The sequence below is a fragment of the Notolepis coatsorum genome (assembly GCF_963971535.1).
Source record: "Notolepis coatsorum genome assembly, chromosome: 14".
NCBI classification, from domain to species: domain Eukaryota; kingdom Metazoa; phylum Chordata; class Actinopteri; order Aulopiformes; family Paralepididae; genus Notolepis; species Notolepis coatsorum.
Window position 1 is genome coordinate 55,577,585 of NC_140178.1, and position 27,302 is coordinate 55,604,886.

Genomic DNA, 27,302 nt, shown 5'->3' on the forward strand with positions numbered 1-27,302 from the left:
TTCAGAACAGAACTTTTCTTTATCAGTTCAGCCTGATAAAAAAATATAATATCCAGTGGAGTTCTTCCCTTCTTGATATGCAGAGGGGAAACACTGTGTTGAGGTTTGATTAGATAAACCGTTTGAGAATCAGGAATAGTTCATTCAAATGTCGGAATGAGAAATAACACATTTTTCAACTTTTTAAAATTGTATTTGAAACAAAAAAGATTTGGAAAACAAATGAACAGTGAGTGTGCTATTCCATCTTACACTTTTCTCATAACTTTTAAAACTTTGTTTTGAGCCCTACAGAAAAAATTTCATGTGGAATTCATCACATGTGAATCTTTGCTCTCACATGATTTTCATTGCTCAGCTCAAGCGTGATATGACAATAACATGTGAAAATATCTGATTGCATGTGATCCCATGACACACAAACACATCAATGATGACTTTCCACATGTGAAAATTTGTTTTATTTTTTTCTTCCTATTTTTTTCCTCCCATGATGAGATTTACAGTAAGCCTAATGGAACTCACGCTATATATATATATATATATATATATATATATATATATAAAAAAATCTTTTACCTTTATTTAACCAGGCAAATCAATTAAGAACAAATTCTTATTTACAATGATGGCCTGGCAAGAGACAACGGGGGGGGGTGGGGGGGGGCTGAAAAGGGTATAATATTAATTAATTAATTAATATTATTGATATATTATAATATATACACACTAAAAACAGATTGGTCAAATTTGACCCAATTTGGGTTATTTTTTACCCAATTCACTGGTCAAAAAGGGCCCGACCAGTGTGTGGGTTAATTTGACCCAATATTATTGGTTATTTCATTTGACCCATAATTTGGGTCAAATAAACGAATACTAACAACCCATTTTAAGGGTCAAAATAACCCAACCTCCAAGTTGATTTGACCCCATATTGGGTTATACCAACGACCCATTTTAAGGGTCAAAATAACCCAACTTCCAAGTTGATTTGACCCCATATTGGGTTATATCAACGACCCATTTTAAGGGTCAAAATAACCCAACTTCCAAGTTGATTTGACCCCATATTGGGTTATACCAACGACCCATTTTAAGGATCAAAATAACCCAACTTCCAAGTTGATTTGACCCCATATTGGGTTATACCAACGACCCATTTTAAGGGTCAAAATAACCCAACTTCTAAGTTGATTTGACCCCATATTGGGTTATACAAACTACCCATTTTAAGGGTCAAAATAACCCAACCTCCTAGTTGATTTGACCCCGTATTGGGTTATACAAACTACCCATTTTTTTTTTTTACTTTATTTTTTAGCGTTTATCGCTTTTCTGGTCAAGCATGACCGACAGTTGTAGAGTGAAACGGGAGGGAGAACAGGGGAAGACATTCGGCAAATGACGGCGGGTCCGGGAATCGAACTCGGAGTCAACCAGAACCGTGACGCAGCACGGCTCCTCCCGACGCAGAAATAGCGCAGAGATACGCGGTGAGCTACTGGAGCTCCCCCAAACTACCCATTTTAAGGGTCAAAATAGTTACTTTGACTGAATCTTGGGTTACATCAAAAGGGTCAAATAGACCCTATTCACAGCAGCCATCTTGTGAGCCAGATTGACAACGATTGACCAACAGATGGACACAGCAACATGATTAGTTACACTGGTTACATCTGGTTCACAGGATGTAGGTTTACCCTGCTGTGTCAAGATGGCTGCTGTGAAAAGGGCCTATTAACACAACTGCTATAGTTAGTACACTACATTAGGTTGGCACAGATGCTTGATTGAAAGGTATAACAGTCTAAATGTGGTGAAATCAATGAAAAGAACAGACCAAGGCGTAGAATACATTTAACTTCAACATTTATTACACTTGTTGCATATACATGTCACGGCGTGTGGACATCAAAAAGTGCTTTCATGTCAAACTGATTAAAATATTTAACACGATTAATCGCATGATTGTCCATAGTTAACTTGCGATTAATCACAAATTAATCAAATGTTTTCTACCTTAAATGGATCTTTTTCAAGTTCCAAGTTTTAATACTCTCTTATCAACATGCGAGTCAACAAATGCTTTCGTTATGCAGTCATTTAACACAAAAGGATGACCCTCATGCATTGCACATTTGCATCAAATTCAAAACAGAGTGATGCACAAAATAACTTAAAAGAAAGAAAATTCATTAAAACAATGAATAAAGTGTACATGAAATAATAGGGGAAAGAAAACGTTAGGAACTTGTTACATTCACCCACACAAGGGCTGAGTAATCGCACACACATGTTGTGCTCAGGCATTCGTGATCTATGCAGGTCGGGCACACCCTGAAAGCACAATGCTCGGGGCAGTTGATACGTGTTTTAAAGCATTTTATGTATTTGACATAAAGTACTCCAGGCAGTGTGTTCATGCATGGGAGTTTCTCCAGCACGTTTTATATAATATTGAGGGACCAGAGTCCAAGCATGTAGCATTCTTAAGGACAGCCGTACGTAACGCAAAACGTACAAATGAGGAGGAGGTGGAATAGGTGAAGTAGCAGGAGGGAAGGTGGGGGAAGAGATGGAGGAGGAGGGAGATGGGTAGACGCTAAGTCCCGTATTTCTATATGTATATATTAGTGCTGTCAATCGATTAAAATATTTAACACGATTAATCGCATGATTGTCCATAGTTAACTCGCGATTAATCACAAATTAATGAAATGTTTTCTACCTTAAACAGATCTTTTTCAAGTTCCAAGTTTTAATACTCTCTTATCAACATGCGAGTCAACAAATGCTTTCGTTATGCAGTCATTTAACACAAAAGGATGACCCTCAAATAACTTAAAAGAAAGAAAATTCATTAAACCAATGAATAAAGTGTACATGAAATAATAGGGGAAAGAAAATGTTAGGAACTTGTTACATTCACCCACACAAATGCTGAGTAATCGCACACACCCCCCCCTCTCTCTCACACACTCTCCCAGCTCTCTTTCTCTCTTGCCCCTTCCCTTCTCTCTCACCCCCCTCTCTCTCTATATCTCACACACACACACACACACACACACACACACATTTCAGAAACAAACATAGTATCAATGAGAGCATCAATAATACACCTGAGTATAGTCTAGTAAAAAAAAATCGTAAAAGTTAATCGTGAGTTAAAAAAAATACTGGTGTTAATAGAATCGGGCGATAACGTGTTAATACCGCGTTAACTTTGACAGCCTTAGTATATATGTGTTTTGATCTATCAATATCTGGGGGAGTGTTCCAACAGGGCAGTAAAGCAGTACAAAACCTTGTAGATGCAATATGTTACAGTAGATCTGTAACTGAGGGGTACAATTCCCTGACTGTATTGTTAGATATGATATTTAATACCACTACCTCATGTACTTTAACTTCTGGCCACCCAGTACAAGATATAAGTATGATGAACACTTTCCCACCTGATGAAACGAACCAACACAAATGTACCAAATCGAATATTTAATACAGCAAAAGGTGTATACAACATTCACTTAATTACATTTATGATTTGAAATATTGAATATGCACTTTTATGGCAAATGAGTATTCGTAGGTAAATCAACATTGAATGTCCAATCTCTGGTTGCGCAGGGAGTAAGTATACAACCTGGAATATTTAGGAAACGATAGCGATGGTACTTAAATGATTATAGCTGGACACACCAAGGGGGGGGGGGTCCCGCTGGTTGTAAGACAGTAGGAGGGGGGGGTTAGAGAAGCCGCTGGCGGTATCCCATCTGGCCGACGGTGTCCCGGGAGAATCCAAAGTCTTGGACACGGTGCCCACTGAACCTCGGGCCGCAGACGAACACAGCTGGACCCTCTGTGGAACGGCATCTGCCGGTCCACAACGGAGGGACGCGGTGCGACCCCACGTGTAGAGCGCCGCCTCACCCGGAGTCCTCTCCGGGGGGTAATCCCAACACCCGACAGCGTTGGCCCTCATCCATGGAACAATCAAAGCACACAAAGCATAATCCAAGAGCCGTGGAAGGCTCGCCGTCGTCGGGTAGAGTAATCCAATATACAGGTCCAGTCGCTCTTGACCCGGAGCTCCTCGGATGCAATCACCACTAGGGGTCTGACCAGCCTGGATAAGCGTCCAGATAACGTCAGGAACGATGGGGGTGCTGATAACTGTAGGACTCTAACCGAACGATGCACCATACATAAATAGACTATCATCAGCTTAATAGAATACGTCCAACTCGACGGTATGGTGCCAAACCATGACCACTCAACCATCAATCTACACGATATCTCAATGCCTACTCTGGGCCAAGTAGGCCCCACTACACCGCACGTGCGTCGTGGGGAGGCTTTTGCGTCTGTCACTCTGTTGGAGGGTAAAGAACTGGACTAAAAGAAAGTTCTACTTTACGAGCGCCATATATATATGCGCTATGAACAAATAGTACCATTCGTATTTCGCCCGGCATATTACTGCGCGGAACCGGGGGTTGCCTCGACATGTTAGGCGGCACGATTGAACTTGGACCTAGGGGTATGGCAACCTGGCGCCAGGTTCTCGTCCAATGGTAGAATGAAACTATTATGGGCTGTTTAGTAGAAACGGGGATATTCAATGCATATTGTACAAGGAATATACAGGGGATATCAAACGATATACAAATACAATTAAATATATATATATAAATAAATATACATATTCGGTTTAATCTGATCCTTCACAACAGCCGCCCCCTAATTAGTCCCACCTAATTAGCTAAGCAGAGACAGATTAACCGCACTGTCTTCCACTCAAGGTCCGCTGTAAGGGTCAGTCAACTCACAAAGTCATAGGGTCATGGTCATCATCGATAGTATCTGGGAGTCGGGGCAGTTCTATGAGCCTCGCCACGGGCCGTGTGTAGGTGCGCCCTTGGACGAGTACTTCAGCTGCTCGGACCTTGCCATCGGCACCGGTGATCACTTTGCTTACGCGGCCAGCCGGCCACATAGCTCTGGGGAGTGACTGGTCAACTATCATGACGACTGTTCCTTCTGTCAAGTTGTCTCTCTCTTTTACCCACTTCTGGCGGGTCTGTAGAGACGGTAGGTAGTGAAGTAGGAAGCTGCTCCAAAACTTGTCAGCTAGTACTTGGCTGTACCTCCACATTCTTCGGCCGTTCGCTTCTTCAGGCCTGTACATTGTCTGGGGTAGCGCGGGGTCCAGCCGCCCCATTAAGAGTGTGTTGGGGGTGACTGGGTCGACATCTGCTACATCACTGGAGACGTAACCGAGGGGCTTTGAGTTCAATACTCCCTCGATCTCCGTGAGGACTGTCATTAGGACTTCCTCTGCCACAGTCTGGGCTCCGAGTACGGCATACAGGGCTGTCTTTATAGAACGTACTTCTCGTTCCCAGGTTCCACCGAAGTGGGGTGCGTTCGGGGGATTAAACTGGAAGTCAATCTGGGCTGGAGCGAGGTGGGTCTTAAGTTCTGGGCCCATAGCTTGGAAGCTCTCTCTCAGCTCTCTTTCTCCGCCTTTGAAGTTGGTCCCGTGATCAGACAACAATGTAGACGGTTGTCCTTTCCGTGATATGAATCTCCGGAAGGCCATAAGGAATGAGTCTGTGCTCATGGTCGGAAGGAGCTCGATATGTATCGCTCTGGTGGTCATGCATTTGAATTAGGGCTGTCAGTTTATCGCGTTAATTAGATTAATTAATTACACAGCAAATTATCGCGTTATGAAAATTAACTCAAAATTAATTACAATTTTTTTTTTTTTTTTTTTTTTTTTTATATAATATTTTTTTTGTATCTCATTCATTCCATAATAATGTAGAATACACATTTACAGACTTTTTTTTATTTTTTAATATGGTCCATTTGCATGTTCTTGGTATCTGATTCTAGGGAGATCTATCTCAGGGAATGTATTCCCAGTGTCAGAAATACTGTGGGCTAGATCCACAAAGAATGGATTCCCTGGTCTGCATCCCCTTAACAATTGTGTGCCGTACTGTATTGTACCCATTCTGCAATCTGTTAATAACATTTTCATTCAATCAATCAATCTGCGCGGTGATTGATTGAATGAAAATTTTATTTTGAGTAAATTGTAATGAACCAAATGAGAATATCAATACATTTTTTTGTATCTTTGACTGTGAATAACACCATGCTCAAATTGACCAGACCTGAAAAATCTAAGCAAATTAATAGATGGAAGATGATTAAACAGAAGGTTTTGTAGATACAGTACTGAATTCTGCCATCCGGACACATGCAATTTGAAATATGATTATATAATATAGAATATCAGGCATAAAATGGTTATGCGATTAAAATGCGATTAATTAGATTAATTAATTACAAATCCTGTAATTAATTAGATTAATTTTTTTAATCGCCTGACAGCACTAATTTGAATACAATACCCCACCGCTTCTCGGTGCCTCTTCCTCTCTTTATATACAACGGGCCAAAACAGTCCATGCCTGTGGAGTGGAATGGCTTGTCGCCGATTCGGAGGCGACAGGGGGGTAGGTCAGCCATCCGTGGTATGCTGGGCTGCGCGCGCCACTTACGGCAGTCTAGACAGGTTCGCTGGAAGCGCCGTACTGCTTCTCTCCCTTGCAATATCCAATAACGACGTCTGATCTCCGCGAAGACTCTCTCTGCTCCTGCGTGGTGCACATCCTCGTCGTATTTCTTTATGATCAGCTCTGTGACCTTGTGTCGGCTGTTCAAGACGATCGGGTGCTTAATGTCATCTGGTAGATCGGGGGCTCTCCGCAGGCGACCACCCACTCTGATGAGATTATGTGCGTCACTCTCTGGTGCCAGGTGAATCAGTCTGCTGTCTGATGGGACGGGGTTTCCTCCCTGTAGACAGTCTAGCTCATCGGGGAACGAGTCTCTCTGGGCTCGTTGTAGTAGAAGAAGTTCTGCTTCTTCGTAGTCAGCTGCTGACATGTCAGTGGTGGACTGAATCTCTGGGTGGTGCCGCAGGAATGTTCTTTGTTGCGCACTCTCTAGGGTAATGCAGTCATCTATGTTGGGGTCTGTGGGGGCGACAGTGCTCAGTCCACAGAACATAGGCTTCTTGTTCTCAGCCTCCTCGTTACTTGCTTCCCTCGGGGTGGGCGTAGGCCAATCTCCTTCCGGGAGCTGGAGGAATGCTGGTCCGTCACTGTAGATGTTGCGACGGGTTAGGTCATCTAGGGACATTCCCCGGGTGATGACGTCAGCTGGGTTGTGTTTGGTATCCACATACCTCCAGCTTGCTTCTTCTGTTAATTCTTGAATCTCGGTGACTCTGACTCCCACGAAGACTTTGTATCTGCATGAATCAGACTTAATCCATGTGAGTACTGTCGTGGAGTCTGACCACAAGATTGTTCTATGCACCGGAATGGTGAGTTCATGTTGGATTAACGTGGCTAGATGCGCTCCTGCGAGGGCTGCGCAGAGCTCTAGACGTGGGATAGATTGTTGCTTACATGGGGCTATTCTTGAGCGGGCCAGTATGAAAGCAGTGTGTATCTCTCCTCCCATCTCTTGGGCACGCAAATAGGCAACCGATCCGTAGGCTACTTCGGAGGCGTCGCTGAAGACGTGTAGCTCAATCTCGCATGTCTCTGGCCTCACTGTGGATGGGAAGTAGCTGCGGCGTATATTGACACCTGGGAGTGAGCGGAGTTCCGTCTCCCACTCTCTCCATGTTGAGGCAAGGTGTGCGGGTATTGGGTCGTCCCAGCCCTGGTCCTTGTCCCATAGTGCTCGTACAATCATCTTTGCCCTGGTGGTGTAAGGTAGAATACATCCCAACGGGTCATATTGTCTGGCGAGTGTTCTGTACACACTCCGTCTGGTGGTCGGTATCGCCGCCGACCTTCCTTGCTCTGGAGCCAAGGGTTTGTGTCTATAGTGGAGCGAGTCTGTTTTGAAGCGCCAGACTAATCCTAGTGTCATTTCTTGGGCTTCTCCTGGGATTGTCGCCATCCAGGTCTCGCTGCTGGCAGCCTTGTCTGCGGAGGAGAGGCTGCGCAATACGTGCGGGTCACTGCTGGCCCACTGCCTGAGATCAAAGCCTCCTTTGATTAGGGAGGCGCGTAACTTGATTAGGAGAGCCTCGGCTTCTTCTTGAGTCGAGACGCTTTGTAGACAGTTGTCCACGTAGAAACTGTTCTTCACACTGTGTTGGACCTCTTCATCTGCTGCTGGGTCCTCTGTGACGTGTTTCTGTAGTGCAAATAATACTGGGGGGTCGCTGCTGGCCTGCTGCCGGAGATCAAAGCCGTCTTTGATCAGGGAGGCGCGGAGCAGCGCACGGCGTCGCCAGTCTATTTTCTTCTCGACAGGCTGCAGGAGTGTGGTGTCTCCTTTCTTCTCGGCATGCTGCAGGAGTGTGGTGTCTCCTTCTTTCACTCTGGAGTGGAAGCAGCTAGTGGCTGCGGTTCGGTTGAGAGATTTAGCGAGGGGGCCTTGTAATGTCCATCCTAGGCGGGTCTCGACTGCTGCAGGACAGCCTCGGGGGCCTGTATGGACCCGGTCAATCGGGACTATGAGTTCTGCATGGTCGGAGCCTATCAACAGGGTCGGGGTAGCGCCGTCTATGAGCGGGATAGGTAATTGACGCAGGTGCACATATTTATCCATCAATTTGGTGACAGGGTAGGTGTACTGCGATAGTCCTATTTCTTGGCTGGTGAAAGCATTTGTGATCTTGTACCGTCGCTCTGGCTGCCCGTTGGCTGCGATAGTGAAGGAGACATTCTCGCCCTTTATCGTCTTTAAATCTCTTCTTATTGTCCGAATCGTCATTTCGTTCTTGCTCCCCCGCAGTCCCAGCTGAGTCGCAGCGGAGGCGAGCAGAAGGGTCTTCTCTGACCCGTCATCAAGGACGGCGTAAGTGTCCATGACTTTATCCTGGTAGCTCAATGTCACACGGACTACCTTTAAGAGCACTTGAGCTCCGTTGCTGCTGGCGGGGTCAATGTACATGACACTTGCCTTGGTGCCGCTCCGTGGTGCAGGTATAGTCCGTCTTCCGTTACTATCGTGTAGTATATCTAGAGGGGCTCCATCGCACCGGCTGCACCTTTTCTTTAGGCGGCATTCGGCTGCCATGTGGGGCCGCGCACATCGATAACAGCGCCGGTTGGACTTTATCCATTGGCTCACTTCTTCTGCATTCATCTTTGTGAATGAGTCACATTGTGACAGCCAGTGTTCTTTCTCACAGTAGGGACACGCTATCTTCCACTTCTCCTTTCTCGAGGGGGTGCTGTGACTCTTACTGCTCGGTACTGACTCTGATTGGTGCATGACAGTCACCGATCTTCTTCCATCACTTATTCTCCTGGGTCCCTCTCTGGAGCTTGGCGTGCTCCGCCCGAAGGTGTCCAGTCGTAAGCTGCTGACCTCTCTCGCCAGGAAGTCGGCTAGATCAAGGAGGGATGGCTCGGGGCCGTCGGGATCTCGGTAGTCCCTCTGCCGCCGAAAGCGCTCCTGTCTTGCGGGTGGCAGCTTCTCCAAAATCCTCTCAACGTTAGAGTTGGCGTACAGCTCATGCCTGCCCTTCTCCCGTTGAGCTCCCAGCATCCCCACCAGGGACTGCACTTTGATTGACAGGTCGTCTAGTGAGCGATTGTCTGTGGCTGGGGGTAGGCGGTCAATATGCCTTATCTCCTGGATTACGTAATCCCATATACGTCCATATCTTTGATCCAGCGCTGCAAGGGCCGCTGTGTATGGGGTCGAGGAGGTAGCATAGGCTAGCGCTATATTGTGCGCTCGCGGTACTTTCAGGTGCTTCAATAATATTGCATACTTGTGGCGTTCGTCAGCGACCTCCACCATCATTGTCTCTAAGCACATCCGGAGCTCCGTGTACTGTGCTCGACTCTCATAGGCGAAGTCTGGGAATGACGGCGTGGCGTTGTATGACGCCGTGGATGGCTGATACATCGGCGAGCGTTGGGGGAGAGACCTCCTGGGCGAGTCCCCTCTTGCGCCTCGCTGTGGGCTGGTACTGGCAGGGTACCATGGCCCGCTGGTCCAGGTACTGTTCCTCGGGGCTGGTCGTGCGTCATGCTCACCCGTGAATAGAGTCGGGGGTCTGTAGCGCAGCGCCGCGGGGGTATAGCCTGGACTGTATGGGACCTCCTGGTCCGGTGGAGTACTGTGCTGTCGTCGGGCTTGGTTCTCCTCTTCTCCCTCTTCTTCTTCTATCAAATCTTCCAGATCCTGTAATCGTTTATTTAGCTTCTCCGCAGTGTAGGCCGCTCCTTCCTTGTAGCTGGGTCTCGCTTGGACCGGTATGGGAAGGGGATCTGCGGGGGGTCTAGACTCGGTCTGTTGGTCAAGTTCAGGGTCGCTTGCTCGTTGCGGTGACGCTGCTCTTGACTGTTGTCTCGACGAGTTCCTTGAGCCCCTGGCGGAGGGAGAGGGAGTTGTCCTTTTGATCAGCTGCTCTATTAGTTGCGCTTGTAGTCTGTCGCGCTCTGCGTCTCTTTGGGCACCGGCAGCGGCGCGCTGGGCGTCGGCGGCGGCGCGCTCTGTTTCTCTTTGGGCACCGGCAGCGGCGCGCTGGGCGTCGGCCCGGTCTCTTGCCATATTCTCTTCCATCTGGAAGCGTCTCATCTCCAGACTTGTGCGCTGTTCTTCGCTCCGTTGCTGTGCTTGGAGGTGTTCGCGCTCGCTGGTCGCCTGTGATTGGAGACGTTCGCGCTCGCTAAGCGTCTGTGCTTGCAGCCGATCGCGTTCGGTAGAGGCTGTCAGGCTGACGAGGAACGCCTGTTGTAGTGTCCTCTCCGCTTCGCTGGGGGAAGGCGGTAGTGGAGGTGAGCCGCTCCTGCGTGAACCGCTCCTGGGGGTACTCATTGGGGAGTCCTGGAGCTCTAGTTCCTCGGCGCTCTCCTCCTCTTCTTCCGTGCAGAGTTCTCTCTCTGTAGGGTTGTCTTCCTCCCGGGGCTTGTCGGGGACTACTTCTTTAGTAGTGGCGGGGTGTAAAGGCATGTCAATTCCCTCCTGGTCCCCACCATGGGCTTGGTCAGTTACATTAGGACCTACTAGGGCCTCTGTGGTCGGGGAAACCTGGTCGTTAAGGTCAGACATAATTTTACTTTCTACTTTTACCACGTTTACCGTTTGTCGAAGGCTAGGTAGTTGACTGACAGTGTAAGCCTCTAAGTACTGAGGTGTCTGTCGTCTGCGCCGCGGGCGTTCTAGGTTAGGAGGATCGTTTCGTGGAGTGTTCATCATAGGCCATTTCGATATTAATAACACTATATTAATATTACACTAGTTACCCTCCGGCTCGAAGGACCAATTGTAACTGAGGGGTACAATTCCCTGACTGTATTGTTAGATATGATATTTAATACCACTACCTCATGTACTTTAACTTCTGGCCACCCAGTACAAGATATAAGTATGATGAACACTTTCCCACCTGATGAAACGAACCAACACAAATGTACCAAATCGAATATTTAATACAGCAAAAGGTGTATACAACATTCACTTAATTACATTTATGATTTGAAATATTGAATATGCACTTTTATGGCAAATGAGTATTCGTAGGTAAATCAACATTGAATGTCCAATCTCTGGTTGCGCAGGGAGTAAGTATACAACCTGGAATATTTAGGAAACGATAGCGATGGTACTTAAATGATTATAGCTGGACACACCAAGGGGGGGGGGGGGGTCCCGCTGGTTGTAAGACAGTAGGAGGGGGGGGTTAGAGAAGCCGCTGGCGGTATCCCATCTGGCCGACGGTGTCCCGGGAGAATCCAAAGTCTTGGACACGGTGCCCACAGAACCTCGGGCCGCAGACGAACACAGCTGGACCCTCTGTGGAACGGCATCTGCCGGTCCACAACGGAGGGACGCGGTGCGACCCCACGTGTAGAGCGCCGCCTCACCCGGAGTCCTCTCCGGGGGGTAATCCCAACACCCGACAGCGTTGGCCCTCATCCATGGAACAATCAAAGCACACAAAGCATAATCCAAGAGCCGTGGAAGGCTCGCCGTCGTCGGGTAGAGTAATCCAATATACAGGTCCAGTCGCTCTTGACCCGGAGCTCCTCGGATGCAATCACCACTAGGGGTCTGACCAGCCTGGATAAGCGTCCAGATAACGTCAGGAACGATGGGGGTGCTGATAACTGTAGGACTCTAACCGAACGATGCACCATACATAAATAGACTATCATCAGCTTAATAGAATACGTCCAACTCGACGGTATGGTGCCAAACCATGACCACTCAACCATCAATCTACACGATATCTCAATGCCTACTCTGGGCCAAGTAGGCCCCACTACACCGCACGTGCGTCGTGGGGAGGCTTTTGCGTCTGTCACTCTGTTGGAGGGTAAAGAACTGGACTAAAAGAAAGTTCTACTTTACGAGCGCCATATATATATGCGCTATGAACAAATAGTACCATTCGTATTTCGCCCGGCATATTACTGCGCGGAACCGGGGGTTGCCTCGACATGTTAGGCGGCACGATTGAACTTGGACCTAGGGGTATGGCAACCTGGCGCCAGGTTCTCGTCCAATGGTAGAATGAAACTATTATGGGCTGTTTAGTAGAAACGGGGATATTCAATGCATATTGTACAAGGAATATACAGGGGATATCAAACGATATACAAATACAATTAAATATATATATATAAATAAATATACATATTCGGTTTAATCTGATCCTTCACAACAAGATCCATACCATGCCTGGGCTGGTGAGGCGAGGGTACTCCGTAATGACCTCTTCTATGTCCTTGGAGTGATTTTCCCGAATCCACTTGGCTCTGTAGAGGACGGTGTCCTTCATGTACTCCTGAACTTGAGTGAAGGGCTCCAGGTTATGTTTCAGCCACTCCGTTTGCTGCTGGGCCCTTTCTTCTGGCAGGGTCGATTCTATAGAAACATATATACAACACATTGTAAATTATAGGGTGACCATATTTTGATTTCCAAAAAAGAGGACATGCCCCCCCAGCCTCGAGATACTTAATGATACTCAGGCATGCGTTGCTCATGGGACGACTGGTTGCACTATGTTTTAATGACGCTGCGCGCTCCCGCGCATGCACATAGATGTTCCCTCGCATAGCACAGACTAAAGACAGTGCCTAATTGCCTCTACGAATGGAATGTAACACATTTCATTCACAAGTTTTGTGTGAATGTATCTGAGAACGTATTTGAACACACCTGACGACCGGCCATATTGTTATGCAAAGTAGTACTTAGCGAGTTGGCGCATCAGTCGGGTGCAGCGCATTCCTGTGTGCACGCGTGTGCACATCCGTGCATGTGCGTGCTTCTGCTCACAGACTGGTTGCACGGCGTGCAACCCCGTCCCATGAGCAACGCATGCCGATACTCAACGTTTACTCAAAGATGCATTATTGTTTTAATATATTTAAAGTATGCCTCCTCTCTATGGATATACAATTATTATTTATATTATTTTACTGTATATAACACAACACTATCTCTCTATAACCAAAGACACACCAAACCAAAGTTAACAATCAGCATGCTTGATGATTATGCCTAGAATTATCTGACAAATCTCAATGGCACAATAATTACTTAAAAAAACCTGTAACAAAATAATAGCTCTCTTTTCAAGTCTTACTGGACAAAAATAAATAACAAACGTTTTTTTTTGCCATGTTTTAATGAGATATTATGCAATGGTTTCTGCTGTCTCATTTGGTGTATTTAACCTCGATTCATTTTGTTTGCATGCCACCCATCTTCCAGTCAAAGTACTATTATGATTGGGAATATTGTCACTGCTCCGTGGTTACTCCTGTCTGTAGAAACACCACAGTACTGGATTTGATTTGAGTGCTTCATGTGCGACATCAATCGAGTCGAGTGGGGCGCTATAACATATCGGCTTCGGATTTAGTGCGCGCACTAGTGAACTTCGCCTCCCATTTGTTCCGACGGGTCGGTACATTTGGAATTTCTTCTGCAGTTCATCTGTAAAAGTACATTCTTTGGCATTGTGAATGTGAGCTGCGCTCCACTCTGTCCCCTCTTCCTCTGTTTGTGTGTGAGTGTAGTTGAAGAGCCGCCCACAAAGCTTCTCAGGGATTACGTCACACACGCAACAGATTACCGTAGTATTCTGTGCAATGCGCCAGTCAATTTAAGTATATGCAAACGGTCCGTGAAAGCCGGACATTTTCATGCATTTATAAACCCCCCCCGGACGGCCCGGACAGGGCGTGAAAAGAGGACATGTCCGGCCAAAAGAGGACGTTTGGTCACCCTAAAATTAACTATCTAAAACTGATCTCCAATTTCGTAACCCATTTTCACCAGTAGGACTTAGCACATTATTACAATCAGATCCTTTCCCTCCAGTCAGGCGCCCCGGCTGACCAGAGGGAGGTGCTATTGCCCAGCATTGTTGCATGTTTTGGTGAGGGGTTCAACAAGGTATATTAAACGAGGTAAAGTCAGGAATCAGCCATTTTTGCTCCATGGAGCCCCCCTTGAGGATTCATGTGCAGTAAGCTCCCCCTGGTGAAGAATATAGTTACCCCCTGGGGACACAGGAAAACATGGCCCTTTTTGCCGACCCCAGGTATTACCTGGTATATGCCCTGGGTGGCTCGTTGGCTTCAGGCATTCGCTGTCTGGACCCAGAACCCTGCCTCTTTCGGACATTCCGAAGCCTTTCTTCAATGAATCCAGTAGCTGGATAGTAGAAAGGTTTGCCATTCTTCATTCCCTTCCGGCCTTTGATGCACCATATGTCCTGGAAACGATAAGACAAGATAGAACTCTGTCACCCTTTGCAATGTTATGCTTAAATTATGGAAAAAGTCCTGTACCTGAAACAAAGAGCAGGGAGGGGGGGGGGGGGATAAAATGCATCAACCCTGTACCTGGAGTACAATCAAATTGGATCTGATTGATTTTCGTGCAGGAATGGAAAGTGTTGTATTGTAAAATGCCATACATTTTTTTAAACAGCTATTTACAAACACAACACAAAATACTATACTTTATACTTATAGCACATCCATGATCCTGGTCTCTTTTGAAAGATTACATTCTGAAGTTTCTGATACAATAAAGAAAACTCACTTTTAGTGCTACTGAAATAGAGCAACATAGGTCTGAACTTGAGTTGTAGAAAAACTTGATACTCAACGGGTTAACATTGGGTGTCCTGTATGTGACGCGAGAGAAAAATGACTCCTTATTTTCTACTAAAAATTTTTCCATTTCTCTATGAACTAGGCTGGAGGAAGAAAACTTACATAGCCACGGTCTAAATACTGACAAGAGTATAGATGAGTTAGTTTAAGTATTGAAGTTCTGAGATATGTACTGGCTCCAAGTGCTTCCATATCCATCCATGCTTCTTGAACAACTTACAAATAGTGGAACCGGTCGTAGAATCACAATCTGGTCTGCTGCCCTCGATTCCTCTACGATGGAGACCTCCTGGCTTGATCCAGAAGCTGCAGATTCCTCCATGGGGGATATGGTAGCAACAAGGCTTGTTGCAGGTGGCTCAGCATTCGAAGCCTTTTGCAGCAAAGAAAGGTTATCAGCTTAGAGGCATTTTAGGTTAAAGTGAGTTGTTGTGTACAGATACAAAATATATTTGCAGTCAGCAGTGTCGTTTTCCATTTAACCGATTGACACCCAAGATGGCCAATAGCCTACACACATGGAAACATTTAGATACTGGTGAAGATTTATTTTGTCATAGGGTTTAAAGTGGTTAGTGTTTAGTTGTAGAACTATTTTAATTAAACACATTCTTACTTACAACAATTAATGTCATCTCAGTAGTCCAAGGAGTTTCCCCATCCCAGCAGTCCAACAATGTATCTCAGTCATCGAAGAGTTGTAGCAGAGTATGGCAGTCCACAGCATGAAACTAAAGACTAACTATTCAAAATATGTTCAGAATATATACTGTAGGCTATCACTGTGTTTCTAGTAAATCAGGGCAGTGTTTCTTTCCTGATTTTTTTCTTCACTATTTACAAGTGGCAGTGGCCATTCAGATGGCCATTCACAGTCTAAAAACGTCTATAGCGCAGAGAGATGAATAAAGTGTCAACATCTCTGTATGACTGGACTGCATGTAGTGGGTGATGATCAAGCAGCTCTTTCACATCGATAGCCAACAAATCTTTGGTTTGGATCACACTGTAAGCAAAGAAATGCTTCTCAAACCCCATTGTCTCCCACCTCTGAACAACTAGCTTTACAGATGGCTCTAAAACCAAAATGGCTTTAATAAGCCCAAACTGAGGCTCTCCATCTTGGTCATAGGACATAAACACTGTCATGCCTGGTCTGTATGTTGTACCCTTAACAGTGACCCTGGCCGGTACATACAATTCAGCGAAAAGGGGGATTCCTGTGAGACCACTTTGAATTTCATTATAGCCTTCAAAATGAGCCAGAAAGGTAGCATACCCTGGACCAATTTCTGTGTTGTGGCTTAACACAGACCCACACATGTGTAGCATTGCATTATCTGATGTCGATAAGCCATGGAGGAAGATGAAGATAATGATGATGAATGGGACGAACTAGAGCAAGAGGGAATCACAGAGAGAGTAGCCCATTTTATAGCTCATCTTAGATCAAAATCTTCCCAGACCTTTACAAATATAAATGTTGTGGTTCAGCAAACCTCAAGTTTAATTGGAGATTTAGTGAGAAGACTACAAACAAAGACCATGTCGCTTTTCAGTCAGTTTGGGCATGATCAAAACCCACAGGTAGAGGAGCTCAGGCAGGACTTTTTAGATGCAGCTAACCCTTTCGAGGGTCTGGAGACAGACTATAAACAGATTAGGTATTTTACTAACTCTGGGAACTTCATCCAGCCAATTGAGGAGTGTTTCTCCGATAACCAAACCTTTGTACAGCGGAGAGACTCTGCCACTGGCACCGTTCGACAAGTTGCTCTGACTGATACCTTTCAGCGTATTCCACTAAAGCGTCTTTTGGTCAAGATACTGGAGCTTCCTGGTGTTTTACAGGCCATGATGGAATGGCAACAGAGAGAGAGTGATGCTCTTCAGGATATATTTGATGGAGATTTCTGTAAAAATCCTCCACTCTTTTTGAAAGAGGTGTCAATCCCATTGCTGTTATACAATGATGATTGTGAAACTGTGAACCCCCTCGGGTCAAAGACTGGGGTTCACAAGTTAGGATTTATATATTTTATCTTGAAGAGTTTGCCACCAGACATCCTATCCAATTTGCAGTCACACTTCTTGTTGGCAGTCTATAAATCAGATGATGCAAAAACCTATGGCATTGATGCAGTGTTGCGCCCTATTGTGGAAGAACTAAAGTGTCTTGAGAGGGATGGCATAACTGTTAACACGCCTAGCTTCCAAGGCGTTGTCAAATTCGCCGTTGTTCAGGTAGTGGGAGACAATTTAGGATTGAACGCAATACTTGGTTACATAGAGAGTTTTTCGGGGAACCATGTGTGCCGTTTATGCAAAATACACAGAGATGTCTTGAAAGTACAGACACAGGTAGACGATACGCTGTCCCGAGATGTGAATACTCACGCAGAGGATTTACGGACAGACAACCCCTCTCAGACAGGCCTTAAAAGAGACAGTGTCCTCAACAGTCTGTCTTTTTATCATGTTACGGACAATATGGCACTGGACATAATGCATGACATCCTCGAAGGGGTAGGGCCATACGAATTTAAACTTGTGTTAAATGCACTCATAGAACAAAAGCTTATCTCACTAGATAAGCTAAACTATCGTATCACCAGCTTTGATTATGGCTTTTGTGATGTGGGAAACAAGCCCTCTGTAATAAGTAAGAATGATTTAAAGAACCTTGGAAGCCCTCTGCATCAGTCTTGTATTATATTGTGTGCTACTCGTAAATGTGAAAAGAGAGACTTGGCATCACCAGGAATTAGCCTTTTGCATTTAAAGCATGTATACGCCATCTGCCTGATGTTAGAACACTTAGTGATCACTTACAAATTCTCTGTAAAGTTTTGAGAACTTGAGCCTGGGGCCTATTTTGGGGATGAGGTTCCGGATTGTTTCGCCATCTAAAAGGTGAAACGCCTCCTCATCGATATCTTGATCTGAAAGACAAAGACAGAAAACAAAAATACTTTTACAGTAATTTCAGTGCCATCCAGTGGCAGCTAACTCCAACACAGGACCAGGCTGGCAGGACCAGAGAACCAAGATGAAGAACAGAATAATGTGTGTGTGCCTGCATGTGTGTTGAAACCCTATACAATACTGCTTTGTCATGGAAACATTTTCATGGTCAAGAAAGTAAAAATTCTCACCTTTAAAACTGTCTGTGAGCTCTGGCAATTGCCACTCAATAAGCTTTTCTTCGACAAAGCTGTCCATCAAGACTGGCCTGAAACAAAAGAGAAAGCAATGTGGAAATGAACACATCTGCAATTAATTAATGCCTCATGCCCAAGTACTCAGCCACGTGTGAACGATAGGCCATGTATACTTGCTGACATAGCAGCCTAGAATATCTATCACTGATTTCAGGTGTAAAAAGCCTCACCACATGTCTGGCTTCCGCAGTCTACTGCTTAATTTAGTATAGGATGTTGTAAATAAACTAACCTACACTGTAGCACTCAACACTTTGATGAACATTGTTACTCAGCTGATAGAGTTGTGCCCTTCCTGATGGCTTGTCGTACAGAACTTGTAAGTCGCTTTGGATAAAAGCGTCAGCTAAATGACTAAATGTAAATGTAAATGTAAATTGATGCCCGAATCGCGGGACATTAGAGAGATGATGGAAATGTAGACCTCAAAATGGCGCAAAATGGTGCTAAATCTCAGTATGTAGCTAGCTAGCGAACCAGCTATGTCACCGCATTGAGAGGACAACAGCTTTATTACACACATATGGTTAATAAAGATATCAATCATATAACGTTACACAGCTATAGATAGTCTCCAGTTAATCTGGTATCATTACAACCCAAAACACGGTAAAATTAGCAATAACAGTAACGTTACTAGTACTGGCTAACTAGGCCTAGCTACTAGCCAGAACCTTTGTAATACTCATAGACTTGGTCACTTTCGGTAGCATGCTTGAACGGTAATGATTTATGTGTCGTGTCGTGTCGTGTGGCTTATTTATTAATAGAGGTTACCACATATTTTTACAAGGTTAGAGATGAACCGATTATAGAAATGAGTAGCTAATTTGCAACTTGCGGTGGATAGCTAGCTAGCTAGCTAGCTGATGACGCGACAGATAGCTGTGAAGAGCTAGCTAATTTAGTTCCACAACGTTCACAGTGCATGGTTAACACGACGCAATAGGTACAATGGATGGGTTGAGATATAAATACTGTGCTAACGAAACGAGATCTTACCTTGAGTCAGTGAAGTCTTTTCCGTGATCATGAAGAGGGTTTGTTGGACCGTGTTGACTGTGAACGTGGGACCGTGTTGACTGTGAACATGACCGTCTGACTGACTGGAACAAAGGGGGTGTACGATAGTTCCCAGTGGGGGAGGGGTGTAGCTTTGCAGATCCCGGCGGAAACACCCAGCTCTCTGACCCAACACATGGGTTATGTCTCAGAAAATGTACCCATAATTATTATAACTCACAAATTGGGTCAAAATTAAATCTCAATAACCCAAATAATGGTTATGCTCAGATAATTAACCCATAATTTTAACCCAACACGATTAACCAAGAAATTGGGTTATAGAATTGACCCATCTGTACCTGGGGTGTATATTAATGCTTAAGCCGAGGTTGAGCAGTGGTCCCTGAGCAGGGGGGAGAGCATGAAATTGACTAAGAATATTCAGTGGTTTCTGGTAAATCTGTCAGTCTCTTCATTGACCTGAGGGGATTTTTCTTTATCCAACCGGTTGCTTGGGTTTGGGCTTGGATAGAGTTGATGAGACGTCAGCAAAGTTAAAAAAGCACTGTGTGTTGTGATGAGACTTGTAGGCCCACAGAGAGAAAGAGAGAGAGAGAGAGAGAGAGAGAGAGAGAGAGAGAGAGAGAGAGAGAGAGAGAGAGAGAGAGAGAGAGAGAGAGAGAGAGAGAGAGAGAGAGAGAGAGAGAGAGAGAAAGAGAGAGAGAGAGAAAACAGACGGACAGAAAACCCCTGAGGTTGATGTGGATGGTAGACTTGGATGAAGATGTACACATTCTTCTTTGCAAATATGCATGTGTGCGTGTGTTGGGGCAAATGTGTCTGTGTGCATCCTTGTTTTCCTACCGTTGTGGGGACCACAAAGTCAAAGTCAACCAACGAACTCGATTCTTGTACCGGATCTCCTCTCTGGTAAACAAGAATACCCTGAAGACTCTGGCAGGAGCACTCATTCAAGGGTACTACGACTATGCTTGCACCCAGGGCCGCCTGGGAGAAATGCGAGGCCCTGTGCGAGATTTAAACGCACATATATCATTTTTTTCTTTTTTTTTTCATACAGTCAACATATTCTTAAATAATAACGCTGCCCGAGGCTGGGCATGATACAGTCAACATATAGCAAGAGAGAGAGCGAGAGAGAGCTCCCGTTCTACAGTCAATATACAGTGTTATCGCTGCACAGTTGTGTGTGTTAGAAAGAGAGAGATAGAGAGAGAGCATGTCTGTTTGTGTGTGTGTTAGAGAGAGAGCATGTATATGTGTGTTAGAAAGAGAGAGAGAGAGAGAGAGAGAGCATGTGTGTTTGTGTGTTAGAGAGAGAGAGCATGTCTGTGTGTCTGTGTGTTAGAGAGAGAGCATGTATGAGAGAGATAAGCAAAGATGAGCCCCTAAAGGATATTCAACTTTTAATGGAAGAACAAAACAGAAGGAAAAGATAACTTCACAAAGGCAACATGAATATACATAGGTCCAAAAGGACAAAGATCAACACTTAAATCCAAAGAGAAGAGGGTCTATACCAGAGAAAACAAAGTAGCAAGGAGCCAATGGCCGACATCAGCTAAATAGGCTAACTGCAAATAGAGTAGCCAGGTACTGACACCAGGCCACACACAGCTTTGGCCAACGCTACCCAAGCTACACAAACGACCAAGACAATTCACACACAGCACATGTCGTATCTCCAAATGTTGTGAAGTAACATATGTCTTGCCTGGAAAAAAACATTGTTATATACAAAACATTCGGGAGGGGAAGGAAGGAAGAGTGGGGTAATGTCCAATGGACATCTTACCTGCACCAAGGAACGCAGGGCGAAAGGCCGCAACACATGTCTCCACGTTGACGAAAGGCCTCTCGCTGGCGGGACAAAAAGAAGCTATGGCCGGAGCCTTGTCATGGTGCAGGCCCGACTACATCTTCTGTCAAAGATGATGTCGTAGTCAGAGTGCCAGGGCCTGCTATTCTCACGGCTAATGTCAATGGTCGTAGCACAAGCTAACAGCTAACTCTAGGCTAACTGATAGCATCAAGCTAACGTTCCAAGCCGAGCGAAAACGAGCAGCTAACGTCGTAGCTAAACAGCTAACTGGCTAACAGTTAGCTCAACCCGGCTATCGCTAACCATTAGCTAACGCAGAAGCAAGCTATGCGGCTACCACTGAAAAACTGTACAACGTGAGAAAAGCAATACAGGCCAACACTTCAGACAGCCGCTGTGTTTTCCTCTTCTCATACGAAGAGAGAAGGGAAAAAGAAGGCAATACACGTCCCACTACAGAGTGGTGTTTACCATAGCGGTGCCGGCAACAAGTCCCTCGCGGACTATAGCCGACTTGAGCATGGAGATATTCTCATAATGAAACACCAAGCTCACCTCCCTCGCACCAGGTGCTGACACCAGGCCACACACCGTTAGCTAATACAACAGCTAGTCGGCCCGTTTGGCTCCCGAGAGAGAGAGAGAGAGAGGGCTTGCACCTCATGGTACCAAAGCACCTCAAAGGCGCTAAAAACAAAATTACAAACATCTCAAAACAAACTGGTCAGACTACTGCTTGACCTTACTCCTAGAACCCACCTCACCCCTGCCCACTTTGACAACCTAGGATGGCTTAGAGTAGACGACAGAGTACAGCAACTTGCAATGGGCCTGGTCTACAAGATACACTACACGACCAAGTTACCCGTGTACATGTCAAAATACTTCCCAAAGGTCAGTGAATACCACGATCACAACACCAGAGGGAGCTCCACAAATCATGTTAAACCCAGATTCGGCTCAAACAAGGGACTAAACACGTTTCGCAATTATGCCACATCAATGTGGAACGCCCTACCCAAAGCTGTAAAGGAATGTGAATCACTACCCACTTTCAAAACCACTCTCAAAGAACACCTACGGGAGACTGCAATTCGAAACTGGCCCCTGTAAATGTCCTAACCCAACCCCCTCCAATGTACAGTAAATGACCAAGTATGGTTTTGTCAATATTCCAATGTACAGTTTTGCTTGTACAGTTGTAAAGTGTTCCCCACCCACCGCTCCTACCCACCCCCCATAATGCAAATTAACTATTTTAAGCAAAGGTCCCCACAACGCAAATTAGCTATTTTAAGAAAAAAAAAAACCCACAGTGCAAAGGAACTATTTTAAGCAAAGGTCCCCACAACGCAAGGAGCTATTTTAAGCAAAGGTCCCCACAGTGCAAATTAACTATTTTAAGCAATGGTCCCCACAATACAAAGGAACTATTTTAAGCAAAGGTCCCCACAATGCAAAGGAACTATTTTAAGCAAAGGTCCCCACAATGCAAAGGAACTATTTTAAGCAAAGGTCCCCACAATGCAAAGGAACTATTTTAAGCAAAGGTCCCCACAGTGCAAAGGAACTATTTTAAGCAAAAGTCCCCACAATGCAAAGGAACTATTTTAAGGATAAGGATAAGGATGAACTTTATTAATCCCCTTGGGGAAATTTACACAAAGGTCCCCACAATGCAAAGGAGCTATTTTACGGTCTGGAGTTATTGTTATGGTTATGGTTATGGTTAGGGTAAGGGCATAGGGAATGAATGTGGAAAGCATGTGTACAGTGGGTCTATGTTCTCTCTAGCCCATCATATCTCTGCAGCTCCTGACCCAATGTTCAAAATGACGCTTGATTGAGTGAGGTTCCACCTGTGATTTTCCCACATTGAAGCCACCCATTGAAGATCAAAACTATAAGTATTACAGCCAAACCATATTGTGTAGGTTCATAATATTTGATGGGTGTATATATTATTTAATTATTATACTGTTACTTACAACCAATAAAGGTAAATTATTTTACTTTATATTTGTTTTATATCATAATCTTTATTAGTTTTCCATGGTAACTACTACAGTACCCAGCCTCGGCATGCCTCTGCAAACTTTGACCAATCACAAGAGCACAACTATTTCTTTGTTTTCATTGTAGCTATGATTAAAACATTAAAAACATGAAAACTGCAGCGTAACAAACGAGTCAGGTAATAATGAGTATATAATTCCAACAGTCTATTCTGTAGTGTATTCTGTAGCGCAGAGGCATGGATACTGTAGTAGTTACCATGGAAACAAGTAAAGATTAAATTGCATTAGATAAACAGTCCTGTACCCATGCCTTTTTTCTAGTTTTTGTCAAATGTAAAAACATAAATATAATTTAATTAGGCTCAACTCTCCTGTCAAACGTCAGACCAATTGAATAAGTGGAACCATATAAACCTTGAGAAACTCCTATGGTAAAATACCATATGAAAACACTTTTTTAAGAACCAGGGTAACTTAAAACGATCACGTGACGCGCCAGGTGTATACTGTGCCACTGACTTGACTGACACATTCCATCTAGTCACATACAAACCAAGAACTGGCCTCAGAACTCGTCTGTCAAAACCAAACCTACCCACTAGCACAAAAGAGCACAGCATTTGTACCTTGGAGGAGAATATCATTCAATAAAGAAAAGGAAAATCCACCCTAAGAATTTATGTTGTGCTGTCCCAGTGATCTTTGACAGTTAAGTCAATGTCTATAAACACAGACAGTTGTCTCCCTTTGCTGGAAATGAGAGCATCAAGACATGTCATCAAGTGACTTTTAGGAGTAGGTCCATTGACATTGAATTAGTCACCAACTTTGTGGGTTCATGTCATTTAGTTTGAGTTATTACATCCAAATGAGTTGTATTTCAATGTAGTATTTACGGCTCTGAATCAGAAAATGTATCAGTAAAATCACCATGGGTTACTAACAGTGTCCTAGCAGAGCAGCTCCAGCATTTATCTCTTGATGACATCATCACTACAGTCTTGTCTCTCTGGTGTTCAGCGTAAGAAAATACTTATTCACACATTTGAAACAGAGTTGTATTACAGAAATAACATTATGTGAATTCTATTTTAGGGTGGATTTTCCCGATTTGCCGATTGATGGAGTCGCCAATCACTAGGACAGGTCTTCGGGGAGCCTGTGTAGGCTGCAGCAGCCTGGGACTGGAATCTGCATCTAGCATTGCATACCGATTAGTATGTGTAAAATCAGGTTGCTGAGCAGGTGTCGAGACAGAGCGGGGACATAGCCCCCCCCCGAAACGGCCACAAATTCCACGTCCTGAGCACTATGACTGACTCTCCAGTCTAGGAGACCTCGCTAGAGGCTCCTCAGAAAATCCTGAGGTGCCCACGACTTGTAAAGCTGGCTGTTTTCCTGACTCAAGTTCACGGACACGTCTCTCTAGCAGAGTTAACCTATCAAGCAGAGAGGCACAGGGAGAACAGGAAGACATGCTTACCCAAGTGGAGGTGGAGAGCACAAGCTAGTCTGGGCTAATGGCTAGCAGGCTAGCAGGCTAGGACAGGCTAACGGATGGCTCTGTTTTATTGCATGGCACCCAGTTTCCCCCCCCAATCTTTTCTGTTATGTTTCACTGCCTATTATAAAAGGAGATAAGCAGTGAGTACTTCTTCATGTCCAGTTTAACTGACGCCTGCCCTTTTTTCACCTCAGTGTAGTTCTTTGTAAAGCAGGAAGGCGGTGCATGTGCAGTCATTGAGGTCTCTGGCCTGATGATATGTACAGAGCAGACTGAGCTAATTTTATTGAGTGGTAAAGCAACAAATACAAGAGAGAGCCTGAGTGGAATTCCACTTAACATTCTTGAATGTACCACCCCAACCCCCCTCTTCTCTTACAGGTGCCGGTGTGATCATGGCCTCCAAACTGAGCGTGCTGCTGTTTTTGGCCATTGCCATGGTAACTGTGATGGCCCAGAGGCGACGCCAATCGACCAAGCCCGTGGTCGCGGCCACGGATGAGTGGAATTACAAGGATGGCTGTGAGTTTACTCACTGACTGAGCTGAAGGTCAAGTCCAGGGCCCTCATTCAATAATGCGTAGAAAGTGTTCTATTTTCATTCCTACGCACAGAATTTAGAATGTGTATACGCGAAGAAAAATCTGGATTTATCACATTCAAACATGCATGCACAGGTCGTACGCACACATGCAAGTACTCTGTGTTGATAAATACCAATTGTTCTTACCGTCTATGCTCGTGCATGATTCTAAGTATTTGCATACAGAACCGCCCCTAATCAACCATAGGCCTATATGGTAATTAAACACCTCCATGGGAACATGCCTGTTTGTGGAATATGGAATAATGACTAAGCGAATTAAAAAGAAACTTCAGATTGAGCGAGATTCATCACGGAGGTCATACCAACAAATTGAAGGTAGAAAGCATTTCGTTGTGAACAGTCTTATTTGGAAACATGACACACAAAATAATATTCAGCTTTTTATTTTAAACAATATTTAATCGTATGTGTAACTGAGGGGTACAATTCCCTGACTGTATTGTTAAGTATGGTATTAAACCACTACCTCTTGTACTTTAACTTCTGGCCATCCAGTACATGATATAGATATGATGAACACTTTCCCACCTGATGAAACGAAGTCCACACAAATGTACAAATCGAATATTTAATATAGCAAAAGGTATATACAACGTTCACTTGTTTACACTTATGATTTGAAATGCACTTGTATGGCAAATGAGTATTCGTAGGTAAATCAACATTGAATGTCCAATCTCTGGTTACGCAGGGAGTAAGTATACAACCCGGTTCTTTAGGAAACTATAGCGATGGTACTTAAATGATTATAGCTGGATACACTAAGGGGGGGGGGGGTGTCCCGCTGGTTGTAAGACAGTAGGAGGGGGGGGTTAGAAGAGCCGCTGGCGGTATCCCATCTGGCCAACGATTTCTTGGGAGAATTCAAAGTCTTGAACACGGTGCCCACAGAACCTCGGTCCGCAGATGAATACAGCTGGACCCTCTGGTGGACGGTGGCTGCCGGTCCACAACGGAGAGACGTGAGGCGACCTCACTGGTGTAGAGCGCCGTCTCACCTGGACTCCTCTCCGGGGGGTAGTTCCAACACTCCGCAGTGTTGGCCGGTATCCATGGAATAATCAAAGCACCCAAAGCATAATCCAAGCCGTGGAAGGCTCGCCGTCGTCCGGGTAGAGTAATCCAATGTACAGGTCCAGTCGCCCTGGCCCGGAGCTCCTCGGATGCAAGCACCACTAGTGGTCTGCCCAGCCTGGTTAAGACTCCAGATAACGTCAGGAACGATGGGGGTACTGATAACTTTATAACTCTAACCGAACGATGCACCATACACAATAGACTATTATTAGCTTAATAGAATACGTCCAACTCGACGGTATAGTGCCAAACTATGACAATTCAACTATTAATCCACACGATATCTCAATGCCTATTCTGAGGCCAAGTAGGCCTTACTGCACCACACGTGCGTCGTGGGTGAGGCTTCGCGTCTGTTACTCGGTTGGAGGGTAAAGAACTAATGGACTAAAAGAAAGTTCTACTTTACTTGCGCCATATATATATGCGCTGTGAACAAATAGTACCATTCGTATTTCGCCAGACGTATTCCTACGCGGAACCGGGCTTGCCACGACATGTTGGGCGGCACGATTGAACTTGAACCTAGGGGTATGGCTGCTGGCGCCAGGTTCTCGTCCAATGGTAGAATGAAACTATTATGGGCTGTTTAGTAGACTAAAGGGATATTCAGTGCATATTGTACAAGGAATATACAGGGGATATCAAACGATATACAAATACTATTTAAATATATATATATAAATAAATATATATATTCGGTTTAATCTGATCCTTCACAACAGTATGATTTAAAATATTTTGTGAGAATAAATAAATCCAATGAAGTTGTCCATTCCAGTGGACACCCAGGAGGAAGGAGTGTCCAAGGGTGTTGACTGATGCAG

General features: G+C 44.9%; 1 protein-coding gene across 1 annotated transcript in view; it reads left to right on the top strand.

Moving 5' to 3' along the window:
* Positions 1-27,302, top strand: part of LOC311240925 (uncharacterized protein) — a 58,405-nt gene that overhangs the window by 413 nt on the left and 30,690 nt on the right. The window contains exon 2 of the mRNA XM_084329545.1: positions 25,173-25,313. Within this exon, the coding sequence (XP_084185671.1) occupies positions 25,187-25,313 (127 nt within the window). The 5' untranslated portion in view covers positions 25,173-25,186. The remainder of the gene's footprint in view (positions 1-25,172; positions 25,314-27,302) is intronic.